Raw genomic sequence first — 18758 nt, forward strand, 5'->3', positions numbered from 1 at the left:
AATCTCGTGATAAATTTCATTCAACACGGAACGTGCCACGAGAATTTTGTTAACAAAAAGGCAGAGCGTTACGCGATTGGTCGGAGGTCCTTCTTTAAAATTATCCTTAAAATCTGAACCTAATTTGAATTTTAAAATCATTCGGAAGTATTTATTTCCTGAATGTTTCACTATGCAGACTGTTCTTATAATTAGTAGAAGAATCGTTAAAAAATCACTTGATTTTCTACTTCACCCTCCCTTTAAAGGGAATATAAAGACAAAAAATATACAGAGCCAAAGAATGATGTGAAAAAGGTTTGAACCTTCATGACAGTAAAATATCGGAGACATTATGTAATATGTTCAGTTTAAAGTAGTGAACGGCAACAAAACGCAATAACGCATAACTCAAGGATCAATTTTCGTCAACAGCTGAATTAATTTAAGATAGAGAATGAAATGTTAAAACTCTTCATGAACAGGCATCTTTTTAACCGGTGGAGGAAAAGCCCAAAATGAGGACGGAAGACCCATCACATCTCGTTCTCTCTTAACAAATGCTGTAAAAGATGAGACGCAATTACCAATAAAATGATTAGCTCGACCCAAAATGGCCAAATCAACGTGAGGATTTGATTCTGGAAGTTTGTACGCTTTAACCTTTAATGAAATAAATACCCAGTTTTGGGTTTTAACTTAGTTCTCTTCAAGATACTTTAGGGGCCAATGTAATGTTACCTTTAACATCTTAAGAGCTTCGTTAATATCGTTAATCATGTGATCATTATCAGAAGCCACAAAAACGGCTCGAGCTTTTATAGCTTTAATCGTTCGTTTCAATTGTTTCAAAATAATGTCTTTGCTCGGAAAACAGGTTTCCTTTTGTAATTCCCCATTTTCCCCTTGATAACCGAGACACTGAGGGGCTGCGAATAATAAGGGGCTATCTTTGGTATGTTCGCAAGTTCGTACCTTTATGAATATTAATATTTCCATGAGTAATGAAAGATTAAAAACAAAATAATGACTTGACAGGGTTCATACAACTTTTGGAAAACAAATGAAATTTCCCTGAGATTTATGGGAGGTTTTTCCCCATATACTTTCCTGAATTTTCCAGGTTTTTCCCGTATATGGAGTATCCAATTTAGCAAATGTTAACGAAGGAGGGGGGGGGGTAAAAAGGACTATAAGATACCAGGGCGCCAACTCTTGCAGAGAAATTTTTAATAGGAAAAATAGGATTCGCCAGGCGAAATTATAGGATTTTATAGGACCAGATTCATGAAATTATAGGATAATATAGGACTCTTAAATGACTAGTATATAACCAGAACCGACCAATTTTAATGAAATACTGCTTAATTTTTACAATGCCTTTGCACTGCTAAAAAAATATCACCAACTATATCACTTACAGGGCTCCCACCAAAACCTCAAAAATAAATAGGGGAAAAAGGGACTTTTCACGATAAAAATAGGGTAAAATAAGGACCTAAATTTTAAAAGTAGGAACCAAAAAGGGACCACTGGTAAAACAAAATGATATCTATTCTGTGAAAATATCACAAACAGACAGTTAGGAACCTATTACTCTTTTCAATTTTTTCGACAAAATAGGATATTATTTCTGACTTTCTTTTGTTTATATTCTAATTCTAAGGGAGCGGTAGGTAAGACTTGATACTGGCTCTAATGTATAAGGAAGGTTTTCTGATTAGAAGTAACCATTTTCGTATCATGTTTACTGTTTTTTAAAAAATCCACTGAACTAGAATTTGGGCCTTTACGGGGTTCGTAATTTTTGGAATGAAATTCAAATTCCCTGAGTTTTCCAGGTTTTCGCTGACTAAGTTCCACAATTTTCCCTGACCATTTGCAATAACGTACAAGGCGAACATATATGAAAACCAGTCTAAATTCAGTCGAATAATTTTTTCACGAGTTGTTATTGTTATAAAAATTAGCCAATTAATTTGTTTAAATTTAACATTAAGTAAATCATAAATAACCGGAGCGAGCGAAGCGAGCTCCGCAAATTTGGGGCTTTGCTAAAATCTCAGACAAGACATTTTCTGAGGTTTTTCTTAAGGGATTATAATTAATTACTTCAAAATTCTCAAAATATAGGACTTTATAGGACAATTTGTGGAAATATAGGATAAAATAGGACACTTTCCAAAATATAGGATTTTATAGGAATTATAGGACCAGTTGGCGCCCTGGATACGCAAAGGACATCCCCGTATCTCTAGTAGAACCAGAGTTATGAGCCTCCAAATTTAGTGTAATGTTAATCCTATGGAGGGTATGTTTATGAACATTTTGCTTAATTACTCGGCCCCAGTTTGTCGTAGCCCTAAGTTTTTAGTATGGTTGGATAGGGAACAAATTGGACTATAACATACTCTAAGAATACCGCCGTATCTCTAGTAGAACCAGAGTTATGAGCCTCCAAAGTATAGTGTAATGTTAATCCTATGGAGGAGATGTTCACGAACATTTTGCTCAATTACTCGGCCCTTGTTTGTCGTAGCCGTAAGTTTTTAGTATGGTTGGATGGGGGGCAAATAGGACTATAACATACTCAAAGGACATCCCCGTATCTCTAGTAGAACCAGAGTTACGAGCCTCCAAAGTATAGTGCAATGTTAATCCTATGGAGGGTGGTATGCTTCTGAACATTTTGCTTAATTACTCGGCCCCTGTTTGACGAAAATTTGAAATTTCCCTGAATTTTACTAAAAATTATAAATTTCCCTGAGGTTTTTGTCAACTATTTATTTCCCTGATCATTCCAGGTTTTTCCCTGTTTTCCACTCCAGGTTTGTATGAACCCTGCTCTGAGTTACCCACCCAATCAATGCCATTTCGTAAATGGATTCCGACAAAAGTTCCAACTGGTAAATTATCTTTGATAAACTTGTGAGCTTTAGAGTTTATATAATCACTCCACGCTAAGTATTTATGTAGATCTCTGTTTTCTTTCTGAACTGGGAAACTAGCTGGAGCTCCAGTAAAAGCTAAAACAGGATAGCTGTCTTTTGTATATCTTGAAATTACACGAAGATATTTGTAGTACATCTCAAATGTAATAACAATTTATAATTCAAATTTTATACTTTTCATCCCATTTTATAGCGGCATCGTGATGATGCACGTCATAATGTAATGGATTATAAAATTCCGAAGCATCAAAGTCTATATTGAAAGTGTCCCAAAAAGGCCCAAAAGGATTCCCTTCTTTGGCATTGCAGCCTTCTTTTTCACCTCGACTAGTGTAACAAAAAACTAACATTTTAAACTCGTATATCCAATTCCTTTAAGTTTGAATTTAAAAATTGTTTCTATACCTATTCGTTTTCCTTTAGGCCATATTGTCGGAGCCAGCTCATTCATGAATTTTTCCATTGTCATGACATTTGTATATTCTTGAAGTTTCTCTACTTTAAAGTAAGTGTCAAATGGTACTTGCATCTATTAGTTCAATTAAAATACCCAAATACAAGTATGATAAATAACATCGAAGTCTAACCATGGATAAAGAATGCGCGTGAGGAAATTTGTTTTCACGCTATAGGATAGGCAACTCCCTATCTCGAACGACAGCTTATTCTGTATATACGCCGTTACAACATCGGTTGTCACCACGCGCAAACCTAGATCTCTATGTAATCTAGCTTTGTACGTGCTGACAAGAGACTAAAAACTTCAGGATCTTCAGGACTTAAAATCGTTTAAAATATCCTGAAGTTGTTTGTCTCTTGTCAGCACGCGCAAGGCTAGATTACATAGAAACCTAGCTTTGCGCGTGCTGACAACCGATGTTGTAACAAAGTATATACAGAATAAGCTGTCGTTCGAGATAGGGAGTTGCCTATCCTGTAGAGTGAAAACAAATTTCCTCAGGCGCATTCTTTATCCATGGTCTAACTGTCTAAGACTTTTAAAAACTCACGGATTTAGGCATGCCTTGACGGTATTCAACCCAAGGTGGTAAAACAAGGGTACGATTTAAAGCGTGGGCGAAGGCAAGAGAACCCAGGAAATGATCAGCTTGGTTGCCAAAACGGCCTAACAAAATTATTTCACTATTTAGATATTGAGATTCAAACTTCGCGCCAAACATACAAAGAGTCAAGCAAGACATAATGACGTAAGCCTTGGTTAAAATTTACTAAATATAATTAAGAGCAACACTTACCCATACAGGGACAGTATAATACATATCCTATGGAAGCACTGGCGGAAGAGAATGCAAGACATATAAAATAAATAATAAAATTATTCATTAAATTTAATGACATGTATTTAGAAAATTTAGATGACATAGGCGATCGCTACAAAGACAACCATAAACATAGTCTCCACCATGGAGGATATAAAGTAGAGGAGTAGGCACTACCAATTCGTAAGGGAATCTCGGCTCGCCCAAGGTTTACCATGGATAAAGAATGCGCGCGAGGAAATTTATTTCCACGCTATAGGATAGGCAACTCCCTATCTCCGACGGCAGATTATTCCATATATACTCTGTTCCACCTTCTGTTGTCAGTATGCGCAAAGCTAGGTCTCTATGTAAAAATTAAGCAGTTTCATAAGCTTATATTAATATCACAGTAACTACATTTTATATGAAACTTATTTATAAAGGATTTTTATCGAAATAATAACGATGTTTTTATATTAAGGTTATAATTAAGTAGTTTTAATTGAATGATAGGCCTATCCCATTTATGTCTAAGCACATTTAAAGTAGTTTTATATTAATATTGTATATAAATAGTATTTAATTTCAAAAAATCGAAACTCTTTTTTATAAGTAAGCATATAATTAAGTACTTTTGGTGTATTAAGCTGATAAATTTTTATTCTTGAATTTATAATTAACGAGATTTAAATTACTAATATTGATTAATTTTTTTGAAACATAATTTTGGAGTAAAAAGCTTATAACAGTTGTTTTTTATAAGAACGGAATTTAATTCTCTTAATGAGTAAACAGTAATAATACAGAGTGGCATTACGCCATAAAATTACACGAAACGAACAAGGGGTGATTTGTAAAAAATGGTTATTAATTCACTCAAAACAAAAAGGTTGTACCAAATGTGTAATCCACTTTTGATATCATACATTTTAAGCTATCTTTTTCCCTTTTCTTCTACTGTTTAAGCCTATGAAATTAGAGTTTAGAAAAAAAACTAAACTTTGAAGGTAAAAATATAAGCTTAATTTAAATAAAGAGAAGTATATACGCATGAATCAGAATTTATTTTTTAAAAAAAATTTACAAATTTTTTTAAAAATATTGACAAAAAATTTTTTTTACATTTTTTTTATCCCCCCCCCTCACGGCCGGTTGAGTATCTGCACTAGTGCAGAGAACCCTCGGAATAGTACTTCATCCCAGTTCTCATACACTAGTGCAGCAGCCTGCGGAACCTCCAAACGCTCCCGGAGGTACATAGCCAACTGGCTCAGCTCGAGGGTTACACTGAGGAAGAGAGAGAGAGAGTAAAATTAGTTATTACTTGTTAATATTGTGTATATAGGAGGAAGAAGTGTATTTAGCTTACCGGAACCCTCGGCAATTAAAGGCCAGGAGGCTGTAATAAAAATTGTAAAATTTAGTTTAAAGTTTTTGTGGAATAAAACCTTTAAAAATACTTACTCATCGGGGATGAAAATTGTATGGTTATAGATGACCTGCCGAACTTGGTTCAGCAGGTCATCTAGGAAATCGTTATCTCCGATGACCTCCGCAAGTACCGCGGATATTGCCCAAGATAAAAGGTCCACTTACAAGTCACTGTTGATGTTTAAATCGGCCTCTCCTGGCCGAGGCATGGCTAACCATGGGTAGTAGATAGCCGGGAGAGGTTGATACGGGGGGGGGGCCAGGGGGTCTGGACTCGGTGGTGGGGTTGGTGGCAAGCTGGGCGGACGCCTAGAGGGCCTGACGACGCAGTGAGGGCGTTGGGGGTAGGCTGGGGCCACGGGGGTCCCCGAACGGGACGTCCCCGGCGTGTCCGAAGACTCGCCGGGGGGGGGGGAAATAAGGAGTATCTACTCCGTGAACATAACTATAGAGAAAGATTTTTTAGGTCTTCTCTTAAAAAGTTTTAAAAAAGTATTTATTACCATGTTGAGGAAAGGTCCATTGCGTCTTGTTGGCTTTGTTGGCTGTGGTGGCTCATGGTTCAGAGAAAATGGTGCCTTTGGGGGCTCAACCTCTTCATTTTATACTTTTTACTAGGGTCAAGGCGTTAATCTTGTCGGTATACGGTGGTCTATATTCTCTCATGCGCATTGAGACACCCGCCCATTGAATGTATAGTAATGCAAAATTGGTTTCGTATGTAATTTCACGAATCGTACCTGGTCTAAGAATTTTACGATCCCACGTATCTTCAAATAATCAAGAAGATTGAGAAAATAAAGAGCGAAAATATTTAACTTACCGGAACCCGCAACGGTTGAATGCCAAAAGAGATCTGTAAAAACATTATACAATTTAGTTTTTTAATAACCATTTGATAATCATTCTTAAAAAAACTTACTCCTTGAAATTGGAGATTGAATTATTATAGACGACCTGCCGGGTTTGGTTCAGCCGGTAATCTAGGAAATCGTTATCTCCGATGACCTCCGCAAGTACCGCCAGGTACAGTGTGACTTGATATATCAAACTACGAATAAACAGAAATTATAATTTCGCGTTATATTGCCCAAGATAAAAGGTCCACTTACAAGTCACTGTTGATGTTTAAATCGGCCTCTCCTGGCCGAGGCATGGCTAACCATGGGTAGTAGATAGCCGGGAGAGGTTGATACGGGGGGGGGGGCAGGGGGTTGGTGGCAGGCTGGGCGGTGGTGTTGGTGGAAAGCTGGGCGGACACCCAGAGGGCCCGGCGACGCAGTGAGGGCGTGGGGGTAGGCTGGGGCCTCGGGGGTCCCCGAACGGGACGTCCTCGGCGTGTCCGAAGAATCGCCGGGGGGGGGGAATAAGGAGTATCTACTCCGTCAACATAACTATAGAGAAAGATTTTTTAGGTCTTAATTCTCTTGAAAAGTTTTAAAAAGTATTTATTACCATGTTGAGGAAAGGTCCATTGCGTCTTGTTGGCTTTGTTGGCTGTGGTGGCTCATGGTTCAGAGAAAATGGTGCCTTTGGGGGCTCAACCTCTTCATTTTATACTTTTTACTAGGGTCAAGGCGTTAATCTTGTCGGTATACGGTGGTTTATATTCTCTCATGCGCATTGAGACACCCGCCCATTGAATGTATAGTAATGCAAAATTGGTTTCGTATGTAATTTCACGAATCGTAACTGGTCTAAGAATTTTACGATCCCACGTATCTTCAAATAATCAAGAAGATTGAGTAAATAAAGAGCGAAAATATTTAACTTACCGGAACCCGCAACAGTTGAATGCCAAAAGAGATCTGTAAAAACATTATTCAATTTAGTTTTTTAATAACCATTTGATAATCATTTGATAATCATTTGATAATCATTCTTAAAAAACTTACTCCTTGAAATTGGAGATTGAAATATTATAGACGACCTGCCGGGTTTGGTTCAGCAGGTCGTCTATAAATGACATTGTTTCCAATCACTAAACGGCCGAAGTATAGCCTCTCGTCTTTCGCCCCGAATCTGTGTGGAAGCTCAGATTAATTAATCTGAGATTATATCGTCCCGGCCTTCGTACACCCGTGCGTGGCGCGCGGGGACTTCCAAAAATCGTACCCGGCGATACAGGTACAACTGCGAGGAGTTCCTGGATCACCCTGTGGAGAAGAGAAAAAAAAGAGGATTAATAAAGTATTGGATAACTAATAAAATAATGCGTGAAAACTCACTCGTGGGGAATGAAGATACAATTATTATACACGACCTGCCGAACTTGGTTTAGCAGGTCGTGCATAAAGTCATCATCCACCACGACCTCGGCGAGTATCGCCAGGTATGCCGTGATTTGATATATTAAACTACGAGTAAATAGAGATTATAGTTTTATGGTATAACGAATAAATTAAATGAATCACTTACAAGTCCCCGTTGACGTTTAAATCTGCCTCTCCCGGCCGAGGCATGGCTAACCATGGATAGTAGATAGCCGGGAGAGGTTGATACGGGGGCAGGGGTTCAGGACTCGGTGGTGGGGTCGGTGGCAGGCTGGGCGGTGGTGTTGGTGGCGCTGGGCTGGGCGGGCGCCGTTGCGGCCCGACGACGCAGTGAGGGCGTTGGGGGTAGGCCGGGGCCTCCGGTGTCCCCGAACGGGATGAGTCTTCGGACTCGCCGGGGGAATATGGGGTGTCAATCCCGTGGACATAACTATAGAGAAAGATTTTTTAGGTCTTCTCTCAAAAAGTTTTTTTTTTCTTACCTTGATGATGAAAGGTCCATTGCTTCGTTTTGGTGGTTCATGGCTTGAGAGAAAATGGTAACTTTCGGGGTCTGAACCTCAGCCTTTTATACTTTTAACTATGGTCAGGGCGTGTTCGAGATTAAACACGTGACTCCAAGATGGTTAGCATGTACAAGGGTAAAAAAATTTCGTGGGCAAATTGGTCCGAAGCCATGTCATTGGACTACAGTTCCTCAAGTATCTCTTTTTTTGTGGGGGGGAATTTTGAAAATTCCCCAGCATTTCTTTGGTTGCTCATCCAAGCTTCTTTGGTTGTCAGTACAAGCTTCTTTAACCGTATTTACCATCTCGAAAAGTGACAGACCATGTTAAAGGCTTATAAAAGATACCATACTAGTATACGTTGGGATGATGCGTGAACGACCTTAAGATCCCAGATTCAGATATAGTTCAACTAGTTTATTTTACTTACAACCTACGCTCTTCAACAAATACGTTCATTTATGGGGATTCCCCCTACAGGATGGACAGAATTTGAACCTTTTGTTCAAAACTTTATACCTTCGAAAAGTAAATCAAAGCCCCCTCAGCACCGCCCCCCTCAATCAAGACATCACCTCTCTCCGTATCTTTAAAAAACAGGCTTCGACCCCGAACGTATTTAAGAGCGAAGAAGAGATTAACTTTTGACAGTAAAGCCAGCCCTTTAATACTAAAGAAACAGCCTTTTAATACCAAGGGTAAAGTATGAGAGGTCTATCGCAGCTTCAAAAAGAAGAAACATATATCTCAACAGTAAGCACAGGTCAGGGTTCACGGGTTTAGCCCCCTTGTACAGGGCGGTTCAACACCTTGACATTTCGAGAAACGATGTCAAAGCCTTTCTAGAGGCCACTGACGTTTACACACTTCATAAAACAGCTATAAATAAATTCAAAAGACGTAAAATCCCCGTCTTTAATATCTCGGATAGAGTCAAAGTCGATCTAGCTGATTTGGGGTCAATCGCCAAATACAACGATGACTACAGATACCTTATGAATGAATGTTTTATTGACCCAAATAATCCCTTTTGAATCAGGGAGGAACCCGCAAGGGGTTCACAGGTCCAAAAATATATATATACAAGATTTGTAACAAGCAACGATACCGACAATAACAATATCAATATCTAAACCAAATTGGCTAAGGACAAAGAATCACGTCACAATAATAAAACTAATGGAATATACATAGACATATTTCTTCGGAATGTTTCCCCCTATAATTACCCGAAACTGTTTTTTGAGAGTTTTTGGAGTTGGATTGAAATCCCCTAAAGGATCATAAACACTAAGTTCAATGGTTAGATAATCTGTTTCTAAGACCTTAAAACCTATCATAAAGAAGTGAGCGCTTTCTTGAATTAGTATTAAATATAGTTTCTTGCACTGCAACTTTTCAAAAGCCCTCTCTAGCCAGACCGTGCTCCGCGCGGGACTTACTGATAGCACTCGTTTTATGTGGCTGTAGAAATCATGTGATTCAAATTCGAATGTAGGATATTTAATTTTAAGAAGATCTAGATAACCTATTAGCATACTGTCAAAGAAAAAAGCTGTCCCTCGCAAAATTTCCAACTCCCTTTTTCCTAAGCTATAGAGAGCAGTCTTTTTAAATATCTTTTGTTTCGGTTCAGAGCTTACTAATAGAAATTCCCCACTATTAGTTGTGGTGTTTGATTTGGCACGTTTCAAATTGGGCTTTATACGTGGAGGCTGTTGGTATACCCCTTTGGACCTATCGCATGCTTCTTCCCTAACCTTTTCAGGAGTTTTTCCCACTTTTCCTTAACCGCTCTAAACCTATTGTTTCTATTAGGAATCAATTCGTGTGCCATAACTAACCCTCGACTAAAGATTTTTTTATTAAACTCGTGTAGTTTTCTCCCTTGGTCTATAACTATTCGGTATTTGTTTATTATTTGCTGTATAGTGTCTACCTAAATCACCCGTTAACAGACGAGTCCATAGCGGTAAAGTTGGAAAATAGTTTTTCGCGGCAAAATTTAACAGATCCGGACCAAAGTATTCATTAGGGCATGCATTTGATGTTTGTACACAAAGTATCTCGCGCTTAGCTTTTTCAATGATTGAATTGGAAAAATCCTTAAAGTAATGGTTATTATCCCCATCTAATAAAGTTTCTTCTTCTATTAAACCCATTTTCGTGGTACTAACTGAATCATTCCCAGAACCTAAACTATCTACTTCTTCGAATGAAGTTTTACTTCCCATATCATATTTCTGATTTAGTTGATCTGCCTACTTTCCGATTCAGTTTGTGATTCTCATTCAGGTTGCGACTCTAATGTTTTCCTGTTTTTGGAAATATTTGGAAACGGGGGGGGCTTTCTCTATAATATTCAACTGGCTGATAAACTTTGGGAATAACTGGGAACCAATTATTTATGCTAATTACCGTAGATATTGGCATTCTCTGACATATAAACAATTTGGGACTTGGGACTTATATCATGATACTTACCAAACTTTTTCTTAACCTGGAAATGCTCTGGTTCCGTGATTTGGGGGGGGGGACTCTTTGTCTCATAACTCTAGGAGACACGGGTTAAGCTCGGGAGTTTCGCGTTTCTTAATGTTAATTTGGACAGAGTCATCTTTCTTAATCTTAACCCGGGGAGAATTACCTTTCTTTAACCTTAACCTGAGGAGAGAGAGCTTTCTTTTTCGGATTTTGAAAGCCAATTTGATAATGATTCTTTTGGGGCACGCTTCTATGAGCCTTTGAAAAGTTTACATTTGATTTTATCTTCTGGACTAACAAGCTTAAATTTTTCTTCTAAACCTTCGTATTTTCTTAAACTCTTCTTTTTTCGATTAGAATTTTTTAATGATTCGTATAAAACGTGTGTAAATGTTCTCAAGCAATATGGTATACTTCTTGTAAGATCTGATGGACGCGAGAGGTACCGTTTACTTTTATAACGCGATTGAACATTTCCGCGTGACCCCGAGTTGGCGATTCGTTATCTATGTAATTAATTACGCCAGGATTAAAATTTTTACGAGGATTATACGTGGTTGGTGTGGGAAGGTTTGCTGCCTCAAAATGCCTTTTTAAATCACCCGTTAAAAACTTCGTCCAAAAAGTGAACGATAGAAAGTAGTAAGTAGTATATTTGAAGAACTATTTTCCAACCAAAGGGGTTTTTAAAGGCCGACTTCCATCGAAAAGGGTTCTAGCGAACTGAAAACCGAGCATCGAGACTAACAATGAAGCGACCGTGCCGATTTTCGAAGCCCCGCTGGGTCAAAAGTTGGAAGGGTACTCGCTAACTGAAAGCCGTGCGCACTGAAGATGAACAATAGATATCCTTTTAAATTTATTTCCTCTCGAATTTTTGCTTTCCGCTGAAGGAAATTCTCTATTGCGTATCTTCAGTTCGCTAGAACCACATTGCACGGCTTTCAGTTAGCTAGAACCCTTCCATCTTTTACCCCAGCGGGGATTCGCTAGAACTCTTTGCGATTGAAGTCGACCTTTAACCTTAACCTGAAAAGACAGGAGAGAGAGCTTCTTCGGATTTTGAAAGCTAATTTGAAAAATACTCTTTTGGGCAAGACGGTATGAGCCTTTGAAACGTTTACAAATTATTTTATCTTCTGGACTAACATGCTTAAATTTCTCTTCTAAACCTTCGTATTTTCTTAAACACTTCTTTTTTCGATCCTCTGTATTGGGGCTCTCGCTTAACCCAACACATTTGAAATGGAACCATTCATCGCATTCTGTGCATTGATAATAAAGGGTTTTGTCATCCGGTTTTTTACACAAACAAAAAACATCCCGAGATTTTCTTCTGGGTAAATCATATCTACTTCCGTTTTTGCCTTTAATGGCCGTTTTGACCTACGTAACGGACAATATTCTAACTGTAAAATATTCCTATTTCCTATCAAATTATTAGAAATGTCGGGAAGTGTATCTAAAGAAAAGGTTTGAGAATATTGCGCATGAGCTTACTTGGTAGGGTTCCTTTTCAGTTAGTTGGGCCAGGTCAGGTTCAACTACAATGGATAGGTTTAGGTTCAATTACATGGATAGGTTTAGGTTCAATTACATGGATTGGTTTAGGTTCAATTACATGGATTGGTTTAGGTTCAATTACATGGATTGGTTTAGGTTCAACTGATTCAATAGGTTCGGGTTCAGTTACTTGGATAGGTTTAGGCTCTACTAATATAATGGGTTTAGAGTTCGGTTCAACTGATTTAATTTGTTCAGGTTCAATTACCTGGATAGGCTTAGGTTTAACTAATTTAACAGGTTTAGCTTTAGTTTCTTGCATAGGTTTAGGTTCAACTGATTTAATTTGTTCAGGTTCAATTACCTGGATAGGCTTAGGTTTAACTAATTTAACAGGTTTAGCTTTAGTTTCTTGAATAGGTTTAGGTTCAACTGATTTAATTTGTTCAGGTTCAATTACCTGGATAGGCTTAGGTTTAACTAATTTAACAGGTTTAGCTTTAGTTTCTTGCATAGGTTTAGGTTCAACTGATTTAATTTGTTCAGGTTCAATTACCTGGATAGGCTTAGGTTTAACTAATTTAACAGGTTTAGCTTTAGTTTCTTGGATAGGTTTAGGTTCAACTGATTTAATTTGTTCAGGTTCAATTACCTGGATAGGCTTAGGTTTAACTAATTTAACAGGTTTAGCTTTAGTTTCTTGGATAGGTTTAGGTTCAACTGATTTAATTTGTTCAGGTTCAATTACTTTGATAGACCTAGGTTCAACTGATTTAATTTGTTCAGGTTCAATTACTTTGATAGGCCTAGGTACAACTGATTTAATGGATTTAGGTTCCATTACGTGGGAAGGTAGAGTAATTGCATTACTACGTAATCAAACGTCATACTCTTCTAAAGCATTCCTACTTATGTCAGGAAGCGTACTTAAAGAAATATTCTGAGAATATTTGGCTAATGGATCGTGGCTCATTTAGGATAGGTTCGACAACCTGAATAGTTTCAGGTTCAAAAACTTGAATAGGCTTAGATTCAAAAATCAGAATGGGGTTAGGTTCATCAGGTTGAATAGGCTTAGGTTAATAAAATAAATTTTTATGCTAGATGTTTTCTTTTCAATCTTTCAAATGTTACTGTAAACACGGGCCACTAAACTAAGAGGACATTTCAGCGTTAGCTTTGCCTATACAAACGGTTTGCCTCTTCAAAGAAACGGGCATCTATGTGAGTTAGGAGGGAAAAAGGGGGTCGAACCGGAACGTGTAACACGTACCGCAACGCCATCTACCGTACAATAGACTAATTACTCTGCCAGTCTGTCTTCTGCTACGGAGTCAATTTCTCCGAATGAAAATAAAACGTATTCTATAAGAAACTTATCCTACGGTGATAACCTCTCCGAATCATTCGGAGGCCGGATTCGGAGGCCGAAAGAGACGGCCGTATCGAGCATTCGGAGTTTTTACCGCCTCTCTTCCCGCCATAAATCTTAGATTCGCGGAACTTCCGCCTGAGTTTTATAGTTTCTTTCCCATACCTCTTTGTTGGCACCTTGGCTGCGGTTCATATTTTTTTTTAGTATGGCTGCTTTGTTCTTTCAATTCGAGCTTCATCGCTTGCGATTTGAACGTGGTAATCGCCTTGCCCGTCGCGACTTACGAGTTCAAAGGGTTTTTCGAGACTTAAATCAAGCGTGGGAGTTAGATTTGCTATATAAAAATACTTTTTGCAGAATCTGAACGGAGTTTGACACAAAACCCATTTCTTCGTTTCCGCTCGATTTTCCACCGGAAATCTCGCGGCTGGTTGGAGTAGCAATGGTTGGTTCTCCAACCTCCATTGTGACAATCGGTGCCACATAAACCTCGAAGTTGTCATCTAAGGGGACAAATGACGATGTTGATTCCTTCGAGGAACCGTTATCCGCAGGAGAACGGAGGGAAGAAGTTGATGCGTCAATAACCGACCCTACGGCTTCTAGGCCCGTGACCAACCCCTTGCCAAAAATTTGGATGAACCTCCCTTCTAAATCCGTAATGGACTCCGGAGGTGGCCCACCACCAGTCTTGCCAATATTGGCCTTAGAGGCTTTGGCTTTTACATGGGATTTCCATGCCGTAAAGCACTAACGGAGTTATTATGTTAAAATTTATATTAAAATGTATTTAAAATAACGTACCTTCTTCCAGTTTTCAACATTTATAGTCGCCGCAACTATTGAATTGGTAGGCTAAGTCCTCCCACATGGCCTCGTACTTGGCCCTACTAAATGTAGCGCTAAATTTCATTTCTACAAAATTTCTATGAGCTTCTAAAAATTCTACGTAAATTAATTGTTGCTTTGCGTGTACTTTAACACCCATTTTAAATTAATGTTAAAGTGAGATTTAAAAATAAATATTTCTCCTGTAATCCAGCCCATTGGAAGCAAGAACCAAAAAAGAAGCACGTGTTTGTATCTTAAGAAAGAGAAAATTTTCTTTGTATTGAATGTATTCCTAATACAAAGACCCGTTAACCAAATTTTCCACTCCTTGGGAAAAACCAAAGTTTCTATCCCTTCAATACACCACTTCGACATTCTGTTTTGCGCATGCCCGATGCCCCGCGCTCGAAGCGCCTCAAGGGGAAAGACTGGAAACTGCTCTTTGTTACCCCTACTAGCAAAAGCGCAACCCCACGCGGTTTTTTTCCCTGCCCATCTTATTTATTTATTTATTTATTTCCGTGCGTTGTCCACAAAGTCAACAATGTGACGTATGTGTGAACATCGTAAGTGTGGTACATAGCCATGTTACTGAAAGACACTACAGGAGTACATTAATATGAGAACTAACAAACGGTTAATAATGTAAATATTAAAGAAAAAAAAATAATAATAATAATAAGTATAACAATAATAATACTAATTAAACAATTAAATAATAATACTGATAACAATTAAAACAATATCAGAAAAGTTATAAAATTGAAGTCGCTGCACAATAATGTAATTTTTATAAAATCATTAGTGGAGGGTTGAAGAAGTAGAGAGCTCACAAGTTAACACGAAAAATGTCTAATAATTTACGACGAAAATGGGATTTAGTAGTTAGAGTGACAACATCATTGGGCAACGAATTCCAATCGTCGATAACAGCATACGCAAAGTGCGTTTGTCGGAATGTAGTTAGCACCCTAGGTTTGACTAGTTTGTGTGAGTGACCACGGGTTCTTGCATTAATATGGCGGGTGAAAAATAACGAAAAATCTAAATCAAGGTTGTTATTTATAATGTCAAAAACTAAGCATAGGTTATTAATTTTATGTCGCAGAGTGATAGAATCAATATTTAATAAGGAGAGTCGTTGGGGAGCCGGAAGCTTACTAATTTTGTGTGGGAGTTTCGAATATGCGTTTTGAGCTTTTTGCAAAGCCTGTAGATCAGTCAAGAAATGGGGGGACCAAATTGGCGAACAGTAATCAATTATAGGGAGGACCAAGGAGTTGTACAGAGTTTTAATGAGAGGTATAGAGTTAAAATTTAAATTACGACGAATTATACCTGTTAAGCTCCTAATACGTTTGGCAATCTTATTGGATTGGGCTGTATATTTGAGAAGGGGATCTATAAGGACACCTAAGTCCCTCTCACAAGTGGACGTAGTTAAAGTAGTGTTATTAATTGTGTAATCAAACATGGGATTGCGTGTAATCTTAATAAGTACTAGTTCGCAGTAGCCCGCTGTGGCGCCCTAGGTAATGTCAAAGTGGTGTATTTGAAAGCGCGCCTAATAAAATTGACCAATAAAGAAGAAGTGGGCGTGGAAAAGTACCACATGCAATCTCAAGTGATGGAAAAAACAACACGTGGCTTAAGAGGAAGTGACGTCAATTTAGATTGAGAGAGAAATTTCGAAGTATCCGAATGACGATAAGGATTGGGGTTAGGTTATATAGAGAATACGGTTTTTTCGGTCCACTCCGAATGAGGCCGATCCGAGTCATAAGGATTCGGAGTGATCCGGCTTCAAATACGACTTTGCCAGGCGAGATCCATCCTTCTTCATTTGACAAGTACCACAATGGAGGATAGTTTTTTTATATTCTCATCATTGGCCTCTGGCCTCACCCCTCTGGATTCTAATCGACCTTTTCAAGTACAATGGGAGTGTTTCCATGTTAAAAATAGCTAAACATGTTAAGACTAAACTTCGGTCGCTAGAAATAAGTGCTGGAGTATTTCTTTCATTTTGTTTTAAAAGGGATTGTTGAGCTCTATCGAACCGTCTGAGCCAACATTCTATACCGGCTAAACTCTGATCACTTGTGAGGTGTTCCGCTAATGGGATTGGGATCGATTTTTTACTCGCGTCTGGGAAACTCATACTAATTACGTATTACAGCATACGTTTTCCCTCGTATTTCTGGCAAACCCCGCCTGTTCGCGCCTGTTGCATCCCAGTACATAGTGGCTTGGGACCAATATTCGCGATATATAGCGACAGACGATTTTGTATGCAAGTCTACAAAAAAGGGAGAGTCGCCCTTATCTCTAATATAACCGTTCATTTCCGGGTTATTCTTTTTTGCAATTGTACTCGAATGCATATTTTCGTCATCGCGTTTCAGTTTTCTTGCCTCTTATTTCACTAGCCGAATAATAGCTATATTACTGACACCTCTTTTCAAATTCCCCATAACCACGTCCCTTTTTGAAGTTTCCCCGTTTAGTTTAAAATGCATATTCAAAGGTGGTAAGTTAGGGTTATCTATGAAATCCTTAAAAAGACGTTGCCTCTTAGCTCTTTGCTGGGGTAGGAGTTTCGGGGAACCCAGCGTCAATAACCGTCCCTAGGGCTTCTAGGCCCGTGACCAACCCCTTGCCAAAAATGTGGATGAAGTTAGGGTTATCTATGAAATCCTTCCTTACAAGACGTCACCTCTCCCCTCTTAGCTGGGGAGTTGTTATTGTGTCTCGATGGTGATAATATCTTCCTGAATTTTTAAGCTCGGCTTTAAAACTTCTAAAAATAGTAAGCAAGGCCACAGATGGCTTCGCACTCTGCCCTTGTGCAGTACATATTGCAGCTAAACAAAATCCACCCCTTCACAGGGTCGGGAGCATAATGGCTTCGAAAATACCACATACACCGTGGATTATACTCTCTGACAATGTCTGTTATTATGTCCCTGTAACTATCTGTCAGTGTTTTACTATTCATCCTCCCTTCGTTCATGCGCTCGTACATTTTTTTAGGAAATTCAAAATTTATTACGTTATCTATTTCTACACTATTAAGTTTTTCTTGCGAGTATATCTGCTCTCCTAAAACATCTGCACTTAACTCTTCTGGAAATAAAGATGATGTGGATGAAACTTCAACACCAGTTTCCCCACTACAGTAAGAAAAATTATCTTCGTCAAGTTTATCTACTCTGCTACTTTGTTTATCTGCCTCATTTGACGAAAGTTCTTCCCTTAATCCTTCTATACTACAGTCAAAATCGTTACTCTTTAAATAGCTTGAAATAATAGAGTTATCTAGGGCCTCACCAGACCCCATCTTGCCATCAGATATATTATAGCTGGAATGTTTTGACAAAGAAGGATAACTAAAGCGAAAAACTACAAGAAGTCCAATTATCTTTTTTTTTCTTTCTTTTCTTTTAAGAAATCTCTATAAGATGATGTGAAATTAAAGACCCAGTAAAACTTTCAGATTCATTTGTTTTCCTATCTCGTTTGATTCATTAAAATCGCTTTCAAATACTACACAGCTCTTTAGCTTAAAACATTTTCCAGAAACATTTATAAGGGGTGTCAAATCGCAAGGTTTAAAATTAAAAAACCTTTCAGGTTTCTACAATTTTGAAAAATCATAACGTTATTATCGCCAAAATACGCGGTTTCACACTCTTTGCCGTTGCAATCGTATTCGGAGCATGTTTGATAATTTTTTTCCACATTAAAATTGTTGCAATTAACTAAATTTTCAATGGATACACCTTCAAAGTCTGGCGGAATATCCGAGTGTTTTTTAAAGCTAGGTTCTGGATCAGACTGTACTTGGAACATTTACGAGTTTCAGTATAAATAACCGGTTTACTCGTTTCACCGGGATTTAACAGAATTTTGAAAGTAGTTAATGTATGCCAATTTTTTGTATTCGTAAATTTGTCTTTTATTACCTTGGCTTTTTTTCCATTGGCTTTTTTTACCGACAACCCAATTAATTGATCAATTAAGTCGAAACATTCTAAAGGATCTTGTATATTGCTAATGTGCTATACTGTAAAACTCCTCTAGACAAAACCAAGACCTACACAAAAAGCACTCAACATCAATCCTGGAGGCCGGGTGAATGTTATTTCCAGTAACTCTGAGTT

General features: G+C 38.1%; 4 protein-coding genes and 1 long non-coding RNA gene across 9 annotated transcripts; 1 reads left to right on the forward strand and 4 right to left on the reverse strand.

The window, feature by feature from the left end:
* Positions 1–19: 19 nt before the first annotated feature.
* Positions 20–4371, reverse strand: O-fut1 (O-fucosyltransferase 1). Its single transcript, XM_089866835.1, has 7 exons — positions 4187–4371; positions 3941–4056; positions 3336–3459; positions 3105–3273; positions 2839–3034; positions 721–954; positions 20–642 (listed from the first exon to the last, which is right to left on the reverse strand). The coding sequence occupies exons 1-7, from the start codon at positions 4311–4313 to the stop codon at positions 445–447; spliced, it is 1164 nt and encodes a 387-aa protein (XP_089722961.1). The 5' UTR covers positions 4314–4371; the 3' UTR covers positions 20–444.
* Positions 4372–4941: 570 nt separating this feature from the next.
* LOC149702926 (uncharacterized) lies at positions 4942–7215 on the reverse strand. Its single transcript, XM_089866841.1, has 8 exons — positions 7079–7215; positions 6736–7017; positions 6546–6674; positions 6447–6479; positions 6127–6368; positions 5657–6068; positions 5562–5591; positions 4942–5479 (listed from the first exon to the last, which is right to left on the reverse strand). The coding sequence occupies exons 1-5, from the start codon at positions 7132–7134 to the stop codon at positions 6221–6223; spliced, it is 648 nt and encodes a 215-aa protein (XP_089722967.1). The 5' UTR covers positions 7135–7215; the 3' UTR covers positions 4942–5479; positions 5562–5591; positions 5657–6068; positions 6127–6220.
* A 75-nt stretch (positions 7216–7290) lies between these two features.
* Positions 7291–10781, reverse strand: LOC149702927 (uncharacterized). Of its 4 annotated transcripts, XM_089866845.1 has the most exons (7): positions 8379–10781; positions 8042–8326; positions 7935–7980; positions 7852–7886; positions 7739–7779; positions 7519–7645; positions 7291–7431 (listed from the first exon to the last, which is right to left on the reverse strand). In XM_089866845.1, the coding sequence occupies exons 1-6, from the start codon at positions 8417–8419 to the stop codon at positions 7605–7607; spliced, it is 489 nt and encodes a 162-aa protein (XP_089722971.1). In that variant the 5' UTR covers positions 8420–10781; the 3' UTR covers positions 7291–7431; positions 7519–7604. The 4 variants fall into 4 exon arrangements, with proteins under 4 accessions (XP_089722971.1, XP_089722969.1, XP_089722970.1 ...); XM_089866843.1 differs by having other exon boundaries at positions 7519–7779; XM_089866844.1 differs by having other exon boundaries at positions 7852–7980.
* A 157-nt stretch (positions 10782–10938) lies between these two features.
* LOC149702928 (uncharacterized) lies at positions 10939–16089 on the reverse strand. Of its 2 annotated transcripts, none has more exons than XM_089866837.1 (2): positions 14569–16089; positions 10939–14514 (listed from the first exon to the last, which is right to left on the reverse strand). In XM_089866837.1, the coding sequence occupies exon 2, from the start codon at positions 13228–13230 to the stop codon at positions 12427–12429; it is 804 nt and encodes a 267-aa protein (XP_089722963.1). In that variant the 5' UTR covers positions 13231–14514; positions 14569–16089; the 3' UTR covers positions 10939–12426. The 2 variants fall into 2 exon arrangements, with proteins under 2 accessions (XP_089722963.1, XP_089722964.1); XM_089866838.1 differs by having other exon boundaries at positions 10939–13103; positions 13152–16089.
* A 115-nt stretch (positions 16090–16204) lies between these two features.
* On the forward strand, positions 16205–18108 carry LOC149702929 (uncharacterized). The gene is made up of 2 exons (XR_016381886.1): positions 16205–16336; positions 16418–18108. It is a non-coding gene; the product is annotated as an uncharacterized LOC149702929 (long non-coding RNA).
* The last annotated feature ends 650 nt before the right edge of the window (positions 18109–18758 follow it).

This window comes from Phalangium opilio, unplaced genomic scaffold (assembly GCF_054372755.1).
Source record: "Phalangium opilio isolate 3A_F unplaced genomic scaffold, DU_Popi_V2 ptg000017l_1, whole genome shotgun sequence".
NCBI lineage: Eukaryota > Metazoa > Arthropoda > Arachnida > Opiliones > Phalangiidae > Phalangium > Phalangium opilio.